At 40.4% G+C, this 18,300-nt stretch overlaps 1 protein-coding gene across 2 annotated transcripts in view; it reads left to right on the forward strand.

Moving 5' to 3' along the window:
- Positions 1-18,300, forward strand: part of ERP44 (endoplasmic reticulum protein 44) — a 125,097-nt gene that overhangs the window by 95,301 nt on the left and 11,496 nt on the right. For both annotated transcript variants that reach the window (XM_058302615.2, XM_071217108.1), the window contains 2 exons: positions 534-645; positions 1,560-1,701. In XM_058302615.2, the coding sequence (XP_058158598.1) occupies positions 534-645; positions 1,560-1,701 (254 nt within the window). The remainder of the gene's footprint in view (positions 1-533; positions 646-1,559; positions 1,702-18,300) is intronic.

The raw sequence follows: 18,300 nt of genomic DNA on the forward strand, positions 1-18,300 counted from the left end.
CTTTTTGGCATTGGGTAGTTCTCATATGTTAGCAGAATGGATTTTGCAATAAACCTTAGAACAGATATTTTTAAACGGTGTTTGAGAATCAGTTGATTGCTGGTCACTCAGTTTTTCAGTAGTATCTACAAAGACTTAAAATATTCATCGTGTTTGCCCCATCCTAAAATCAACATCTTAAAAAACCAGCATATTCTTTCTTCAGTCAGTATATTTCCTAGTTTCAGCTGTCAGTCCCTGTGGCTACCCCCTGAAGCCTCCTACCTAGCCCCAGCCAGCAGGCTTTAAGACAGGTCAGTTCCTGCAGCAGAGCAGGGCTTGTGGGCGCTCTGGGTACCTGAGCGCTCAGCTGGGGTGCTGAGTTCATTCTCCCACTAAGATGAATGCTTTCTGACACCATTGCACCTTTTCTCCTGGGATGCCACAACTTACTGCACTTTAACTGGGATGGGTTCAAAGTTGTTCCTACCTAGAAAATGGCTAGAACTAAATGAAGAGGCCTGATAATTCTCATTCAATACTTCTCTACACAGGAATTGACAGAAGAAGGACTGCCTTTTCTCATACTCTTCCACATGAAAGAGGATACAGAAAGTTTAGAAATTTTCCAGAATGAAGTAGCCCGGCAATTAATAAGTGAAAAAGGTAGACAGATTAAGGTGTTTACTTACATCCTTTTATTCTTTTTTTTTCTTTCTTTTTCTCCCATTTCCCTCCCCCCAATACCTGTTATATTCTTAACAACATAAAAATATATTTGAGTTAAAAACTTCTGTTATTTTAACTCTATTAAATCCCTGGTTTTACATGCATACATGGGAGGGGATAATACAAAGAGAGCTATAATACAAAGTGATGGCTTTTTAACTTTTTTTTTTTCACCTTGACTTTTTTTGAGTGAAAAATCAAATAGCATGAAAAGTAGGGTTGCAGGTGGACAACATGAATTTGGAGTACTTTCTTCAAGTACCTTGATGCTTATTTCACCCCTTTTCTAATAGACATTCCCAGGGATACTGCTGAAAGAGCTTACACAGTCTGATTAACATTTATTTCTAAAACTGAGTAGTTGCCAGCAGATTTCTACAAAGCATCAAAAAGGAATTTGAGGCTCTATAGTTAGGGAAGAAAGTCAAAGAAAACAAACTGAATGCATTGTATAGAGCCATGCACGTATTAGTCACCTAATAAGTATTTTGGGGGTTGAATTAAAAGTGACTCAGTAGGGACTAGAAAGAAGGATATCCTTGAGGGGATGAAGATGGTCCCATTCCATAAGAACAGTTCTTATGTCACTCTCAGGAACTTGCTCCCCAGAACCTAGAAAATCTAAGGAAAATCAGAGATTGACGGTAGTATTCGATTTCAGATCTCTGCTCTGAGAACTAACCTACTTCTTCTCAGTATTGTATTATTTAGATTTTAGTTTTTAGGGTTGATATTACTCTTAAGTATGTTGGGTTTTCTTTTTTAGTATGTCACTTTTTGTGAACTTGTAATCTTATGAGGATTTCATCAAGAAAAATCTAATCTCTCTTCAACTTCTCTTTCTTTTAAAGGTACAATAAACTTTTTGCATGCTGACTGTGACAAATTTAGACATCCTCTTCTGCACATACAAAAAACTCCAGCAGACTGCCCTGTAATTGCCATTGACAGCTTTAGGCATATGTATGTGTTCGGAGACTTCAAGGATGTATTGTAAGTATTTTTTTTTAATTATGTGTTGCAAAACTGAACTTAAACAATTGTTTAAATATTTAAAATCATCCTTTGTTGGAACGGTATTTGTTAATTAGATGGAAGAAGTTGGAGTGACTGCATCTTTTCTTCACTATAGAATGGTGGTAATTGACTATGAAAACTATTATATATTCCTGTAGAAATACTAGCATTAGATGATGCTAATGCTTAGGAATTAATTCCTGAAAGGAAACTGGTCATGTGAGAATTGAGCTATGCACTCAGTATGGTCTTTGCCAGCTCGTGTAAGAAAATGGATTGTAATCCTAGATACGGTTGAAGGAAATTGGGAATATTGCTGCCCATTGCTGCTGATTGTGTCTATTAAGAAGATTGATAGTATTTAATATTAAATATGAATGTTGTAAATGTTAAATTACTAACAAATATTAGGTACTCTTATCTTCCTTCCCTCATAAGGATAACATTTAACCTATTAATTCATTAAATATTTATCCAGGTTTTCTAAGAGAAAGTAATTGTGCTAGTAACCAAGGATTTAAAGTTACTAAGACTGAGTCCCTGCACTCAAAGAACTCACAATCAAGTAGAGAAAGGAAACAGGTTAAGAGCATATTTCATAGTGTGATAAGTCTGCTAGGATCAACAGTGGAGCACATAGCAGGGCACCTGCTCTTGTGTTTCTGGGGATGATGATGACTAGAGCTCTTACTATAGCAGTGTACCCTGGAGGTGAGAAGGAGACAGGGCTTAGAGAAAGGGGGTGGCTGGACATTGGCAGCAACATGTTCAAGAGGTCATTGCCTGACTATGAATGGAAAGAAGGGAAGATGCTGACGGTTGAGGCCAAGAGAAGTCAGCAGGGGCTTGCTCCCGAAAGCCCTTTAGGCCACAATAAGGTGTTTTGACTTTATCCTGGAAATTATGAAGAGCCAATGAAGGGTTTTATTCAGGGAAGTGAGATAATCAGATTTTTTAAAAAAGATCACTCTGGCTGCAATCTGGAGAATGGATTAGGGGGCCAAGGTAGAATCTAGGAGACAGTTCAGTAATCTAGACAAGAGTTTATGACAGATAACCAGTAGATGGTTCTTGAATGAATGAATGACCCAAATAAATGCTGGCAGTAGCATTAAAAGAAGCAGAAGGATACTTGAGACATTTTGCAAGGGAATAAGGAGGACTTAAAGTCTTAGTCGATGAGGGTGAGAGTGGGGGACAGCGTTGACAGCCAGGAATCTGACCTGGACAGCCAACTGGGTTGTGATGCCATTAACTGTGTGGAGAAGCAGCTTTGGGTAAAGGCAATGAGCTCTTTCTTGGAGAATTGAATTTGAGGTACCTGTGGGCCACAAAGGACAAGATGTCTAGTAGGAAGTTTAGGGAGTTTATTTGGCTCTGGGATTTCAGAATGAGCTTATGGGCAGGGTCTTGAGCACCTTAGGATTTAGCTGTAGATATTAACACAGGTGAGATGACCCAGAACAGGGAGGAGAATGAAACCCTTATGACTTCCAACAGTTAAGGGGAGCACAGAGGAAGGAGTCATCAGAGAGGTCAAAGAAAAACCAGAAAAGAGAGTTATCAGGGTCATTGAGGGAGAGGTGCTTTGAGCAGAAAGGAATGGTCAACCAGAAGATCAGGATGAAGCAGCTGTTAGACTTGACCCAAAAAGAGATGCTGTTGTAATGAATTAAAGAGTGATTATTTGGTGAGCAAATGAAGATTTGAGCATGGAAATTCTTGCATAAAGCTTGCCTCTAAAGGGAAAGAGAGACAGGTGGGTAGCTCTAGAGAGACGAAGGATGAAGTAGTGTCAGGATTTTCTGCCCACCCCTTTAAGGTAGAAGCAACTAAACACAATTAAATCGTTGTGGGACAAAATCAGATCAAGTGAGTTGTTGAGCTAGAGGAGAAAAAGGGGCTAATTGATGAAGCAGAGCCCATGAGGAGCACAGAGGAGATGAGAAGCAAAGTAAAGAAGATTGCCTCCTTCCCCCTGATGAGAAGGAAGGATGGGAAGGGTGCAGTATTTTTGTGGGATTGTTTGGGAACTGGGATGGAGGGGGAGTTGTTATTGACAGTAGCAGAAGATTGCTGGGTTTCCTCTCTCATTCTTTTAAAGAAACAAGATCATTTGCTGAAAGTGAGGGAGTAGGAGATAATTGAGAGGGCAGTCCTTCACTGGATTTAAAAGGAAGGGTATTCGTACCCAGAAGTCCACCTGAAAGATCAGATCTCCCTACTAGCCAGGCATTTTTAAGAACTGGAACTCCTGCTGTCCCCATAGTAGGTGTGGGAGCATTGATTGGCAGGCTAGGCAGGCTGTCTTAGCTGGTGATTGTCCACTTCTTGTCATCCCTCCTTGGGCTGCTTCCTAAAGCTGCAATCTCAAGCTAAAAGGAGGTGATGTTTTAGGAGAGAGGGCAGTGGTTCAATTGGTTGGGCCTGTTGCGAGAACTTCAACGTAGAGGGACTGTGCTTGGCATTATAATGCTCCCTGAGCTGTGAGTCATTGATAGGAAGTTTGATCAGCACATTTCCTCACCTCTGACAGTAGATAATTTTTGTTTATTTACCTCTTCCCTTTAACTGGAATCAGTACAAGTCAACAGGATGCTGGCTCAGGTCATTCACTGTATGATTGGTTTGCCAGTCAGCAATCAAACTCTGCTCACCTATGGCAAACTATGTTTTTATTCCTGGAATGTGTTATACATTCAGGGCATCTTGTTGAGGAATTCCAACTGCTATCTTAAATTTTCTCCTCTGGTTCTGAAATCAGATTTAAAATACTCTGGCACTTCTAATCCCATCCTGGTGTCTGTTCTAAGAGGAAGCAAGGTAAAACAAGTAGCTGAGTTCTTTATCACATGATCTAGTGCCTCTGCTTCCCAGCCACAGCTCAGTGGCCTGAGAGATGGGTACCTGACTTAGGGAAGCAGATCCCTCAGCTGGACGCATTCTGCTGATGGCCTGGAACGAAAAGATAGAGGGAGACAATAAGATTCTCCTAAGAAATCAAGAAATCATTCTCTCCTATCCTGCCAGTGTTTTGTCCTGTAGTAGGGAGGCAGATAAGAGAAGTGACTGTATTTGAAATTCTTTGGAACAAGTCATGTCTTTAATTTCTCCCTTAGGTACCTGATTTCCCCTCCTAGGCATTGTTCCCTATAATACTTTTTTTTAATGGTGAGGAGGCACATATGTGAGAGCTGCAAACTGAGCTTATGTGAATAGATGTTAGTGTTAAAAATCAAATAAAACATGCAGCAAAGTGAATCTGACACATTGAATGGCTTACATAATTGTTATTGTGCTACATGGTAATTTAGGCTTAAATGATAAGCAGTTTCCATAAATTACTATAATTATTATTACTCTTACTTAGTATCTCAGCATTTCTGGGGTCAGCTAGAGGAACTAGGTTGTGGTGAGGAGAGGGAAAGCAGATTTATAGTGCATAGTCTCCTCCCATGCCAGAGGTGGGCATTAGGAGGGAAGGCCATCCATGTTCTGCTTTCCTCGTCCTTATTTCAGAGAAACTGAGGCTCAGGAAGATAAAACTAGCCTACAAGGTCACATAGCTAATTATTGGCAGGCCTGGGGTTCAAAGCAGAGTTTATTGAACCCCAAAGTCCCAAGCTTATAACACTATAAAGTTACATTTTCAGTATGTATAAAAAGCAGTGTATAATGTGAATGTGAAGGATGTTTGAAGAGACAGTACTTAATCAATACCTGAAACTGTGTTACAAATTGATGCATCCTTAGTTTTTCTTATAGTTTGATCAGATGATTTCCTTCCAAACCTAAAGGAATAGATTTTATATGGCAATAGGAAAAGAATGGGAGGTGAGTTTGGAACCCAAGAGCCCCTAAGGTTAGGTCCAGGAATCTTAGAGTTTTTAGATAGCTGCCATTGGAGCACCCAGTGGCAAAGGAGAAAAAGGAAGCAGAGTCTCTGGAAGAGAGCTGCTCACCCACTTTTTTAACGGTAGGTAAGGGAGTAAAGAGTTTATTAAGAAATAAAAAAAATTACACGATCCAAGGCATACTGCAGGGTGAGCTGCACTCTTGGGGTCCAGGTCAGGGCTTTTTAAGGTCTTTCCTCTTCCCCTTCATAATGTTTGGGGTGGGACCCCAGCTGTTTGCTGTTCTGATTGGTTGCCCCACCTGTCAGTTCTCACGGGTCAGTGGTAGGGCCTTTTGAAGGTATCCAGGGCTTTCCCTCTCATTCCAAATGAGAGTCTCATAGCCAGGGTCTCACAAGGTTCCTCAGGAGGTTTCTGGGTGGAGTCTCATGGCCATGTGGTTTGTCAGTCATGTTGTCTGTTGGCCATATTGTCTGCCAGCCTCAGCTGCTTTCCCCTTTCACTATACTGACCTTCCTCAATGCCCCCCTCAGAGAGTTTACACTCTTATTCTTAAGGGAGTGCTGAAGGGCAACAGTCATTCTTCTATAGCTACTTCCTGCTGGTTTGGGGGATTCGACTCTACCTGACAAGGTGTAAAACCCTCTGGCTATTCTTTTGTGGTAGAGGGAAGATGGGTCCAGCACCCTGGTTGGAGCTGGATGAAATCCCCACATGACTAATAAGGCATTGATCTGTAAGAAATAAACTTAATTAGAATGTGGAAGATACATGGTCTCACTAAAAGGATAAAGAGGATGGTGATAAGCAGGCCCAAAAAGGGGGGTGGCCTCTTTTTGATGAGCAGAGATAACAGGAGGGCAGAAGAGAAGAACAGGACTCTCATGTGTAGGCAACAGGTTATAAACAGAAGTACTAGGCTCCACCTTGAACAGAAGTAGCCTTGCGCCTGCCCTGATCAGGATGGCACTGTCAGATGCTTCAGGGCTCCATCCCCCACAGAAGCTTTGAACACCAATAGTAGCTGGAAGGAACATCTTTCTCAAAGCTTCAGAAAACAGTTAAAGGACTGCAGAAATAGGCTGAGTGCTGAATCAAGAAAAAGACTACTTAAAAGCAGTAGAATCTAGGGGAGCAGATGTAGCTCAAATGGTTGAGGGCCTCCTTTCCATGTACACGGTCCCAGGTTTGATCCCTGGTACCTCCTAAAAACAAAACAAACAAAAAACCAACTCTCATTGGGGAGCAGATGTAGCTCAGTGGCTGAGTCCTACTTCCCATGTACAAGGTCTTGGGTTCATTCCCCGGTAGCTCCCCGCCAGAAATTAAAAGCGGTAGGATCTCATGGTACCCTGTCTGGCCCCTCCCCATCTCTCACCAGCTCAGTGCAGAGCTGGCCTGCACTCCCAGTATACTTCCCTGGTCCCCGTTCCACAGGGAGCAGTGTAACCCTTGTGCACATAACAGGAGTATGTACGTCTGGACCAGTCTGGTGGTGCCTGAGGGACTCGTCATATCAGAACTTATGCCCTGCATGTAAAGGGCAGCTCTCAGAGCTCTCCTGTGTAAGACTGGCAGACAGGAGTCAAACCTTGCTGCTTGGGGCAAGGGCTTGCTGGATGTAAGAAATAAGTTTTCTGTGAGGAATCTCTTTCCCAGGGAAGAGGGGACGTTTGTATCTATGTAAAGGAGGGAATTCCTAGGGTGACAAATGCTCAAAAAAGATAAATGTGCAGAAAGGATCAGGGAGGTCCCTATGTTTTAGCTAATACCTTAAAATATCAAAATGTCAGAGATTTTCAACATGAGATTACAAAAATACAAAGAAACAGGAAGTGACAACCCAGGCAAAGGAAAAGATTAAAGCATTAGAAACCAGCATTGAGGAGGATAAGACCTAGAGCATACCAAACAAAGACTTTAAAGACTTTTAAAAAATCATCCTAAATATACTCAAAGAGCAAAAGGAAAACATGGGCAAAGAACTAAAGGAAATTAGGAAAACAGCAGATGAATACAAAGAATATCAATTGGAAATTGGAAATTATAACAAGGAACCAAAAATAGAGGTGAAGACCACAGTAACTGAAATTACAAATTGCCTAGAGAGGTACAACAGCAGATTGGAACTGGCAGAATAAAGAATCGGTGAATTTGATGATAAAACCATTGAAATCATTCAGTCTGAGGAGCAGAAAGAAGAAAGAATGAAGAAAAATGAACAGAGCCTGAGGAGCCTGTGGGACCATCAAGATAACAACATTTGCATTGTGGGAATCCCTAAAGGAGAATATTTACTTGTTCAAAACTTCTGAATCAGAATGAGTGAGGAATGAAATAGCTTCCCATTCTCTCACATATATAGATATAAAATTTATATTTCATTATGGCAATATATATATAACATAGAAATCATTTTAACCATTTTAGTGGACAATTCTTTGACATTAAGCACACTGCCATTTCTGTGTGACTTTCCCACTATTTCCAGACTATTTTCATTGTCCCAAACCAAAGCTCATATTCATTTAGCAATACCACCCTATCCTCCTCTTCCCCCACCGCTGGTAACCACTATTCTGTTTTCTGTCTCTTTGAATTTGCTTATTCTAAGATTTCATTGAAAAGAAATCATGTAATATTTGTCTTTTGTGTCTGACTTATCTCACTCAAAATGATCTCTTCCAGGTTCATCCATGTAGCATATAGCAGCACTTATTTTTTTTATGGCTGAATAATATTGCATTGTATGGATACACGACATTTTGTTTATCCATTCGTCTGATGATAGACACTTGGGTTGCTTCCATTTTTGGCTATTGGGAATAATGCTGCGATGAACATTGGTGTAGGAATAACTGTGTCCCAAGTCCCTGTTTTCAGTTTGGGTGTATACCTTGAAGTAGTATTGTCAGTCATATACGGTAATTGACTTTCTGAGAAACCACCAATTTTTTCTGTAATGGTGGCACTATTTTCTGTTTCCATGAATAATGTTTGAGGGTTCCTATTTCTCTGCATCCTTACCAATAGTTGTTATTTTTCAGGTTTTTAAAATAATTGCTATCCTTGTGACTTTAAATTGTATCTCACTCTAGTGTTAATTTGCATTTCTCTAATAAGTAATGACATTGAGCATCTTTTCATATACTTAATGGCATTTGAATATCTTCTTTGGGGAAATTTCTATTCAAATCCTTGGCCTATTTTTTAATTGGGTGGTTTGTCTTTTTGTTGTTTTGGATTCTTTATATATGCTGGGTATTAAACCTTTATTTGAAACATGGTTTCCAAATATTTTCTCTAATTCTATAGGTTTTCTTCCCCCTCCCACTTAATCTTCTATTTATTTTTATTAATACACTTTTTAAATTAAAGGTAATAGATCACATAGAACCTTACATTAAAAAAACTTGAGGTTCCCATATAACCCACTCACCACTCCCCACCCCCATCATTTTTGTAAATTGTATTTTTTTGAAGATACATCACAAAAATTATAAAACATCACGCATTATAAAAAACATAAGAGGTTCTTGTATACCCCCATCCCCCCACCCCACTCTTCCCACACCAACAACCTTCCCCATCATTGTGGCACACTCATCACACTTGGCAAACACATTTTGGAGCACTGCTGTACCACGTGGATAATAGTTTACCTTGTAGTTCACACTCTCCCCCAGTACATTCAGGGGGTTATGGCAGGATATATAATGTCCAGCATCTGACTCTTTAATATCATTTAGGACAACTCCAAGTTCCAAAAATGTCCCCTCATCACATGTCTTCTTCCCACTCCCTGCCCTTAGCAACTACTGTGGCCACTTTCTCCACGTCAATGATAAAATTTCTTCTATTACTAGTTACAATAGTTTTATAGTAGAATATCAGTAAGTCCACTCTAATCCATATTTTATTCCTCCACCTCTATATCAAGAGGGGGCTTAGATTCCATATGGCTGATGGATGCAATTCTCCTGCTTGCAGTTGTAGGCACTCTTGGTTCCCTGGTGTGATAGTTGACCATCTGTACCTCCCTGTTAGCTGACCTGGATAAGTCCAATGAACCAAAGAGTAGGGGTTGCGACTCTGCTGAGGCTCAGGGCCCAGTTGGTACATGGGCAGTCCAGAGATTAAAGTCCCCTGAGTATACACCATCCCTAGCGCCAACCACAGGTTCAGTGAAAGTGACAGAAAAGGCATGTGTAGAAAGGTCACATCTGAGTCCAGCTCTCAGGAGCACAAATTCCAAAGTAGGGCCCATTGACATGGCACAGAACTCAAAATCCATCTCCCATGACCATATACCCTGTGGGTCTCCGTAGCTTTCAGAAGAACCAGTACCTAGGGTTGTATCTACTTAAACTGTTTCTGGGGTCCTGCTGAGGTGTGCATAAGCATGACCCCTCTGGTGACTTCCTGACTCTTTTTTGAAGACTCTTAGCTATATAAACACATTTCTCTTTGCCGCTTCCCCCTTTTATTCAAGGTCAAAAAGCTGTTTGTAACACATGATCGTACATGTAGGCTGAGATATTCTGCTGATCTGAGTTGACCCTTTTATTCTAGCTGCATCATCAGTTAGTGATTGGTAGTAATCCCTCGGCACCAGGGAAGCTGGTCCCTGGGAGTCATGTTCCACGCTGTGGGGCAGGTATTGCATTTACATGCTGAGTTTGGCTTAGAGAGTGTCCACATATGAACAACATGGAGGCTCTCAGGAAGTAACTCTTAGGCATCCTGCAGTTCTAGGCCTAGTTCATATTTTAGGCACATAGCCTCATAAGCATAATCATCAGTATCAAGGGCTCAGTCATTGGACTGTCCTTCCTTATTGGTCTTTGCTGTTGTACTTGAGGGATTATTGTTGTTCCATTGGGGAATGTGACAGAGCTCCCCTGAGTAGGAACTCAGCACTCTCTCAGTTGTCATTTGTAACTGTAACTACTATGAAAATACCCAACATACATCAGAACATTTTTATGTCCCCTATATACATACCTTGGAGAACTCCTTCCCAACTCTGTGCCCTCCCCTCCCCCCATCAATAACACCTCACACCAGTGTCTCCCCTGCCGTAATTGAACCTCTCTGTGGTCCAAAACTTCTTCAACAATGAAGCCTAATATATTGCCAAATTCAATTAATAGGAAAATGAAATATAGTGATGGGTTTAAAGATTAGAAATATACATACTAATTTAGAAATACTAAGATAAAATAAAAATAAATTGGTGTATTAATAAAAATGAAAAATATTATAAAGCTTTGCCTTTCATCACTGTAATAGTACAGTGTATGTACAGTGGCAAGGCACTTTCTTTGATTTCTTCCTCAGTGTCTACCTCCATTTTTTTTTTTTTTTATTTTGTCTTCCAAAAAGTTTTAGATCACAGTAATTCACATATACAACATAGGGAACTCCCATATATCCAATATCAAACCCTTTCCCCCTTCCTCAGCAGTGAGCTTTTTACATGTTCATGTTGCATTTGCTGCAGCTGATGTACAGATTTTGAAACATAGCTTTCATGCATGGTTCCATTTTGGTTTACATTATGATTTATATTTTATTTTATTCCCCCCTCCCGCCCCCCCCCCATGTCCATTCGCTGTGTGTATTCTTCTGCGTCCGGTTGGATTCTTGTCAAGCAGCACCGGGAATCTGTGTCTCTTTTTGTTGCGTCATCTTGCTGCATCAGCTCTCCATGTGTGCGTCGCCACTCCTGGGCAGGCTGTGCTTTTTTTGCACAGGGTGGCTCTCTGAGGAGTGCACTCCTTGCACGTGGGGCTCCCCTACATGGGGGACACCCCTTCATGGTATGGCACTCCTTGCACGCATCAGCACTGCGCGTGGGCCAGCTCACTACACGGGTCAGGAGGCCCTGGGTTTGAACCCTGGACCTCCCGTGTGGTAGGCAGATGTCTATCCATTGAGCCAAATCCACTTCCCAATGATTTATATTTTAGACTATACAAATTTCTAAGGTTTTAGTTTCCTTATGGTTTACATTTTGGCTTGTAGACTTGTGTACGTTTTTGGTGTACGTTAACATGTCCTATATCCATCATTACATGATCTTGTGGAGCATTTCCATTGCCCCCTAGTTACCTTGCTTCCATCTCTTTTATACCTCTCTCCCCCTCCCCTCTGGGTCCAGAGTGACAATCAATCTTCACTACTTGAAGGACCAGATTTACAGATAATTGCAACAATGCTGAGGGCTTGACATACTAGACTGTCCTAACCCATTGGGAGCCACCGATTCTCTCGAGGGACATGATTTTCTCTGTTTGAGAACATCAGGTCTCCCCAGGATGTGGGTATACCTTCACACTCATTGTATGGTCTTCACCCAATGATTTAACACACTATGACAAACTGAGCACTCACACACTCCCTAGCAGCCTGTCCCTATACCAGATGCCCCCCTCTAAACAACTTAAACATATAATCCTTCCTTATTATATTTTCTTAAGAGTTTTCCCAACCTTATAGTTTCAGCTATAAACCTGACAGTTTCCCATATTCAACTGTTCCCCCTCAGCCTTCCTCCTAATTCCTTGGGCCATCTGAGCCATCCTCCCAACCCTAACCCCCCTCAGGCCCGCAAAGCTCCTCCCAAAGGTATCCTTATGCCCCCATCTTATCCTTTCCCTATACAGATGCATACCTCCAGCTTATCATAGACTTCACCCATGTATGCATCAGCATGCAACCTTCCTCTTGGAGTTCTTTGTACAAAAGTTTTTAATTTTGACGAAGTCCATTTTATCTATTTTTTCCTTTTGTTGCTTATACTTTTGGTGTAAAAATTCAAAAATTCATTGCATACAATCTGCTAATCTCTGCCTTTTAATAGAGAAGTTTAATCCATTGACATTTAAGGTAATAACTGAGAAGGAAGGATTTAGTGCTGCCATTTGTTTTTTCTATATGTCCTGTATGTTTTTTGGTCTTCATTTATTCCACTTCTGCCTCTTTTTTGTACTTAGTTCCTATTTTGTAGTGTACAATTTTGATTCCCTTTCTCTATATTTTTTAGTTATATACAAGTTCACTTTTAATTATAATGAATATCTTAAACAACAGCCTACTTGGACTATTACCAACTTAGCTTCATAGTATATAAACTCTCTACTCTCTTCTTGCACATTCTTCTTTTCCTGTGAATGGATCATGCTTTCCTGTTTCTTTGTATATTTTGTAATTTTTTGTTAGGAACCTGGACATTTTGAGTATTATAACTTTGGAAATGTAGTTCTCCCCACTTCTCTAGGATTCTTAGGTTTTGTTGTTGTTTAGGGCTGGAACCATCAATCTGTGTCTTTTCCGTACTATTTTTCTGTTTTCCATGGGAGAAAAGAGAGAGGGAAAATAGGTTCTGTTTCTTTAAGGTTCTGATTCCTCTGCACTTTTCCTGGAGGGGTCTGGAACAATGCTTCTGCCTCAGAGCTAGCTGCAGCAATCTGAAGTAGCTGATCTAAAGCTGTGATGAGCAATCAGACCACACATCCCTGTGTTTTGGATTACCCTGGCACCAGCAAGTAGTACCAGGAGCCGGGCTGCAGTCTTCCCTGCTTCCTGCTCTGAGGTTGGGGGTTGGGGGTGGTAGTGGTAATGTGGAAGGGTGAAATTCACTGGTATTTACCATAATTTACCACAGTGTTTCACTAGACTCCAATTTCCAAACGGTCGTTTCAGACATTTCCTGTTTGTTCAGTACTTGTATGGGTGGGGGTACTGATTCTTGGGGCTTATTACTCTGACATTTTTCCTCAGTCCTCTGGTTCTGCTTCTTCGGAGATTCAATGTTAGTGGGGTTTAAAGAATACTTCAGCCTGACTGAGGCATGTGAAGTCAAAGGTCCTGGAGAAAGCCCTGGGGGGTGGGCGCCTCATCCCATCTCGAGACCCCAATGGAGAACCTTCTCCATTCCCTCTTGAGTGAATGATTCTGATAATTTCCATAATCTTCGTTCATGTTTCCAAAAATAAGATCACAATATTAGCCACTAAAAATTGCCTTCTAAAAGTTAAACATAACCTCACATTTTTGTGGATCGAAAATTACAGAAGGAGATAGGTTTCCTAGTACTGAATTCTAGAACATTTGATGATTGAACTCAACAGAAAATGTAGAATTACTACTTCAGGCAGAGTGCAGTCATGGAATTGAAGCCTCATACACAGGAAGAAACACATTAATAGTCTATTAAGAAGTACATTTTTGTGGCCCTAAGTTGGTTCTCCTGTCAACTCAGAAACAAAGCTTGAGGTGTAGGTGGGATAAGGATTTAAAGGAATTTATATAGAACAATATGGATTTTAATTGTGCCGTGTTTAGATTGAATCATACTAAGAAAACTTACAAAGAACGAAGCCTACATTTCCACTGTGAAATTGGCGATGAATAGTTAGGAGCTAATTGAATATATGCCGCTCAATTTAAGAAGTATGTGAACCTGTAGGAGAAATCACAGCAGGGATACCACTCTGGATGTGTTCACCCAGCTCTCCAGCAACGAGAGCAGAGCAAGCAGTGGACTTCTACCAATGTCCCAAGAGCAGTGTTGCTTCTCTGGGAATCCTCCGAAAACAGACTGGGCTGCTCCAGTGAAAATGAGTTCCCCAACTCTGGGCTCTAGGTCATTTTCACCCAAATCATGAAATTGCTGAAAAGTATTACAGTTCCTTAATCTGCTCCTTCTAGGAAGGCTGTTTAGTCGCATTGATGGCAGGGTGAGGGAGGGATCGTTGCAGTGAGGGTGGAGAAATCTAAAACTAGGGGATGAAATTTCACTAATTTAGCAATTTAGTCTTTGTCAAATTGTTAAATTGCTTATGACATATTAGCCTGCCTTCATGACTTTGAAGAGAGCAAAAGGATGGGATGGAGGATTATAAAGAACCTGGAGAGAGAGGTAGAAGAAAATTTTAAATAGGTAACCACTAAGATCCTTTTTAATGCTGAGAGTCTAGTCTCTTACATCATTATCTAGGGTGTCTTTTTTTTTTTTTTTTTAATCCAAATGAGGGTTTTCCTAAGTGGAAAAAAAATTGGTACCAAGGGAGCTTCTTAAAAGGCAAATTTTGATTATCTTAGATAAAATTTTTATTATCTCTTGGATCTATACTAACCACTTTGTGACAGCATTAATAGATGTTCAATAAATATTTTGATTAATTTGCTTTCAGTTTAGTCTGCTTATTTATAGGCTTAAGAATTTAACTACTTGAATGGTATCTCTCTGCACATCTGGGACATATCCTATCAACTACACCTGTTCCCTGTTATTGCCCACCACTCATTCATAGCAGTAGTTTTTTTTCTCTCCCCTTCCCTCCCACCCCTGTTGTCTGTTCTCTGTGTCTGTTTGCTGCGTCTTGTTTCTTTGTCTGCTGCTGTTGTTGTCAGGAGCATGGGGATCCGTGTCTCTTTTTGTTGCGTTATCTTGTTGTTATGTCAGCTCTCTGTGTGGATGGCGCCATTCTTAGGCAGACTGCACTTTCTTTCGCTCTGGGTGGCTCTCCTTACGGGGCACACTCCTTGCGCGTGGAGCTCCCCTGCGCGTGGAGCTCCCCTACGCGGGGACACCCCTGCATGGCAGGGCACTCCCTGTGCGCATCAGCACTGCGCATGGGCCAGCTCCACACGGGTCAGGGAGGCCCGGGGTTTGAACCGCAGACCTTCCATGTGGTAGACGGACACGCTAACCACTGGGCCAAGCCTGCCGCCATAGCTGTAGTTTTGATTCTCTAAATTTGTCTCTTTTCAGGCTCTGGATGGTATCTACACCGGTGCAGGTCCTAACACACAACGTAGTCTTATGTAATTTACTTATTGTACAACTGGCATTATTACCTACTTATAAGTGCTATTTTATAAATCATTTTAGCATATTTTATCTCATTTGGTCCTAAAGCAAAATATAGACATTGAGTGCTGACAGAGCAAGGCACAGCACCAGCCCTACTTTAGATATGTTCTCAGTCCGTAGGCTTACAAGCTTATAAAATAGGTTTTATTTCCATTTTACAAGAAAATTAGACTCAGAGAGATTTAGTAGCTTGACCAAAATCACTACAGAGGCATTACAGCCTAGTGGTTAAGTGCCCCAGACTCTAGGTCCAGACTGCTTAGGTTTGAATGCCATTCTCTTATCTACTAGTTACATCACCCTGGGCAAACTTGGTCAACACATCTCTGCCTCAGTTTTTTCATCTGTAAAAGGGGAATAATAGTGTCTACTGCACAGGGTTATTGTAAGGAGTAAATGAATGCATATACCTGTAGCTCTTAGGATGCCGGTACATGCTAAGTGTTATTATGAGGCTAGCAATTATTATAGTCAGTAATGTATTCAGATTCAAATTCAGATCTAACTAAAAACAATACCATGAAGTTTAAAAAAAAAAAACAGTTGTTTCCATTTCAGAGGTTAGCTGAAGTGCAAAGTAAAGTAATTTAAATGGCAAAATACAGTGTTTTTCACACTGTAATACATTAAATGAGTTAAGAAGTAGTAAGTAATATTAGATCTATAAAAAATATAAAATCTAATTCAGCAATAAATAAAAAAGAATAACATCACAACCAACTGGGGTTTATCCCAGGCATGCAAGGCTGATTCAGCATTCAAAAATCAATCAGTATAATTCAGCATTTTAGTGAATAAACAAGAAAAACCACATGATCCCATCAATAGATTTATAAGAGGTATTTGACAGAATTCAACATCCATTCATGATAAAAATGTTAAGTCAACTAGGCATATAAAGAAACCTCCTCACTCTGATAAAGGGAATCTGCCAAAAACAAGGAAACAAACCCTATAGCTAGTGTTATATTTAATGGTGAAAGACTACATGCTTTCCTCTTAGATCAGGAGCAAGGCAAAGATGTCCACTCATACTATATTCAGTATCCTACTGGAAGTCTTAGCAAGTGCAGGAAGACAAGAAAAGAAAAGGCATTCAGACCAGAAGGAAAAATAAAATGGTCTTTCTTCATAAATGGCATTGTTGTCTCTGCAGAATTCCCAATGAGTCTACCAAAAAAGCTCCTAAGACTAATAAGTCAGTATAGCAGCTTATAGGATCCACTTTTTAAAAAAAGTTACTAATGAACAATTGGAAACCAAAAAAATCTTAAAGTACCATCCTTATTGAACGCCCCCCAATAAAAAACGACTACCAAGGTATCAGTCTAACAAAATATGTACATGATCTATAAGCTAAAAACTACAAAGCCCTGATGAAAGAAATCTAAATCCTAAATAAATGGAGAGACATACTCTGTTAGTGAATCAGAAGACTGAATATAGTTATGGTGTCAGTTCTTCCCAGTTGATCTGTACATTTAAAGTGGCCCCATTCAAAATCTTGGCTAGATTCATTATAGCTAGAGGCAAGCTGATTCTTAAATTTACATGGAAAGGTAATGGAATACTATTAAGCAAAAAGGGAAACTTTTTTATGCATGTGAAAAAAAATGGATGACTCTCAGGTGCATAAGCTAAATGAAAGAAACCAGTTTCATATTTACATACTGTGTGAATTCATGTGTATGACATTCTGGAAAAAGCTAGCTCTAGGAAGAGAAAACAAACACATCCCATGGGGTGCCAGGGGTTAGGAGGCAGGGGGAGGGTCTGGCTCCAAAGGGCCACCCTGAGGGACTGCTTTGGGGTGTTGAAGTTGTTCTGTATCCTCTTTGTGGAGGTGCTTACAAGATTTTATGCATATGCTAAAACGTTGTATCTAAATTTTTAAAATTAGTCAAAATACGCAGCTTTTATGCACTTGTCAATATTTGTCTAATGCAGGAGTTCTTAACCTTTTTTGTTCCATGGACCCCTTTGCTAGTCAGGTGAAAACCACAGGCCCCTTCTCAGAATGTAGTGGCAGATAGTTTTATGAGTCAACGATGACAAGTCTTTAAACTAAATTTTAGGATTATTCAAAATTACATTTTACAATTTCCCTAGAATATCAGTACCTGATACCCTAACATGGTTCAACATCTGTTCAGTCATTTTTGGCAATTAGAAATTTGACGGTGTCATACATCCGTCTGTATTAGTCAGCCAAAGGGGTGCTGATGCAAAATAACAGAAATTGGTTGGTTTTTATAAAGAGTATTTATTTGGGGTAGGAGTTTACAGATACCAAGCCATAAACATAAGTTACTTCCCTCACCAAAGTCTATTTTCACATGTTGGAACAAAATGGCTGCTGACGTCTGTGAGGCTCAGGCTTCCTGGGTTCCTCTGGGCTCAGCTCCTCTGTTTTCTCCACAAGGTCAGCTGTAGACTATCAGGGGAACGGCTCTGTCTCTCTCCCTGGGGCTCCAGCTTCAGCATCAAACTCCAAAACTCCAATATTAAAAGCCCCCAACTCTGTCCTTTGCCATGCCTTTTATCTATGAGTCCCCACCCTCACTCGAACACCCTACTGGCACAAGAGGTTTACACAATTACTTGATCAAGGAAACCTCTGAATCCAATATAATCTAATATGCCCAGAGGAAAAGATGAGTTTACAAACATAATCCAATATTTCTTTTTGGAATTCATCAATAATATCAAACTGCTACACCATCTTTGCCACCCTTACCAACCTTTTTGCAGGCAGTTATCCACTGCACTCAGAACATGCTATATCAAAATAAAAATCTTACTAAGTTCACACTATACTGTGCATTATTTAATAAATAT

The sequence above is a fragment of the Dasypus novemcinctus genome, chromosome 8 (genome assembly GCF_030445035.2).
Source record: "Dasypus novemcinctus isolate mDasNov1 chromosome 8, mDasNov1.1.hap2, whole genome shotgun sequence".
In the NCBI taxonomy this organism is placed as follows: domain Eukaryota; kingdom Metazoa; phylum Chordata; class Mammalia; order Cingulata; family Dasypodidae; genus Dasypus; species Dasypus novemcinctus.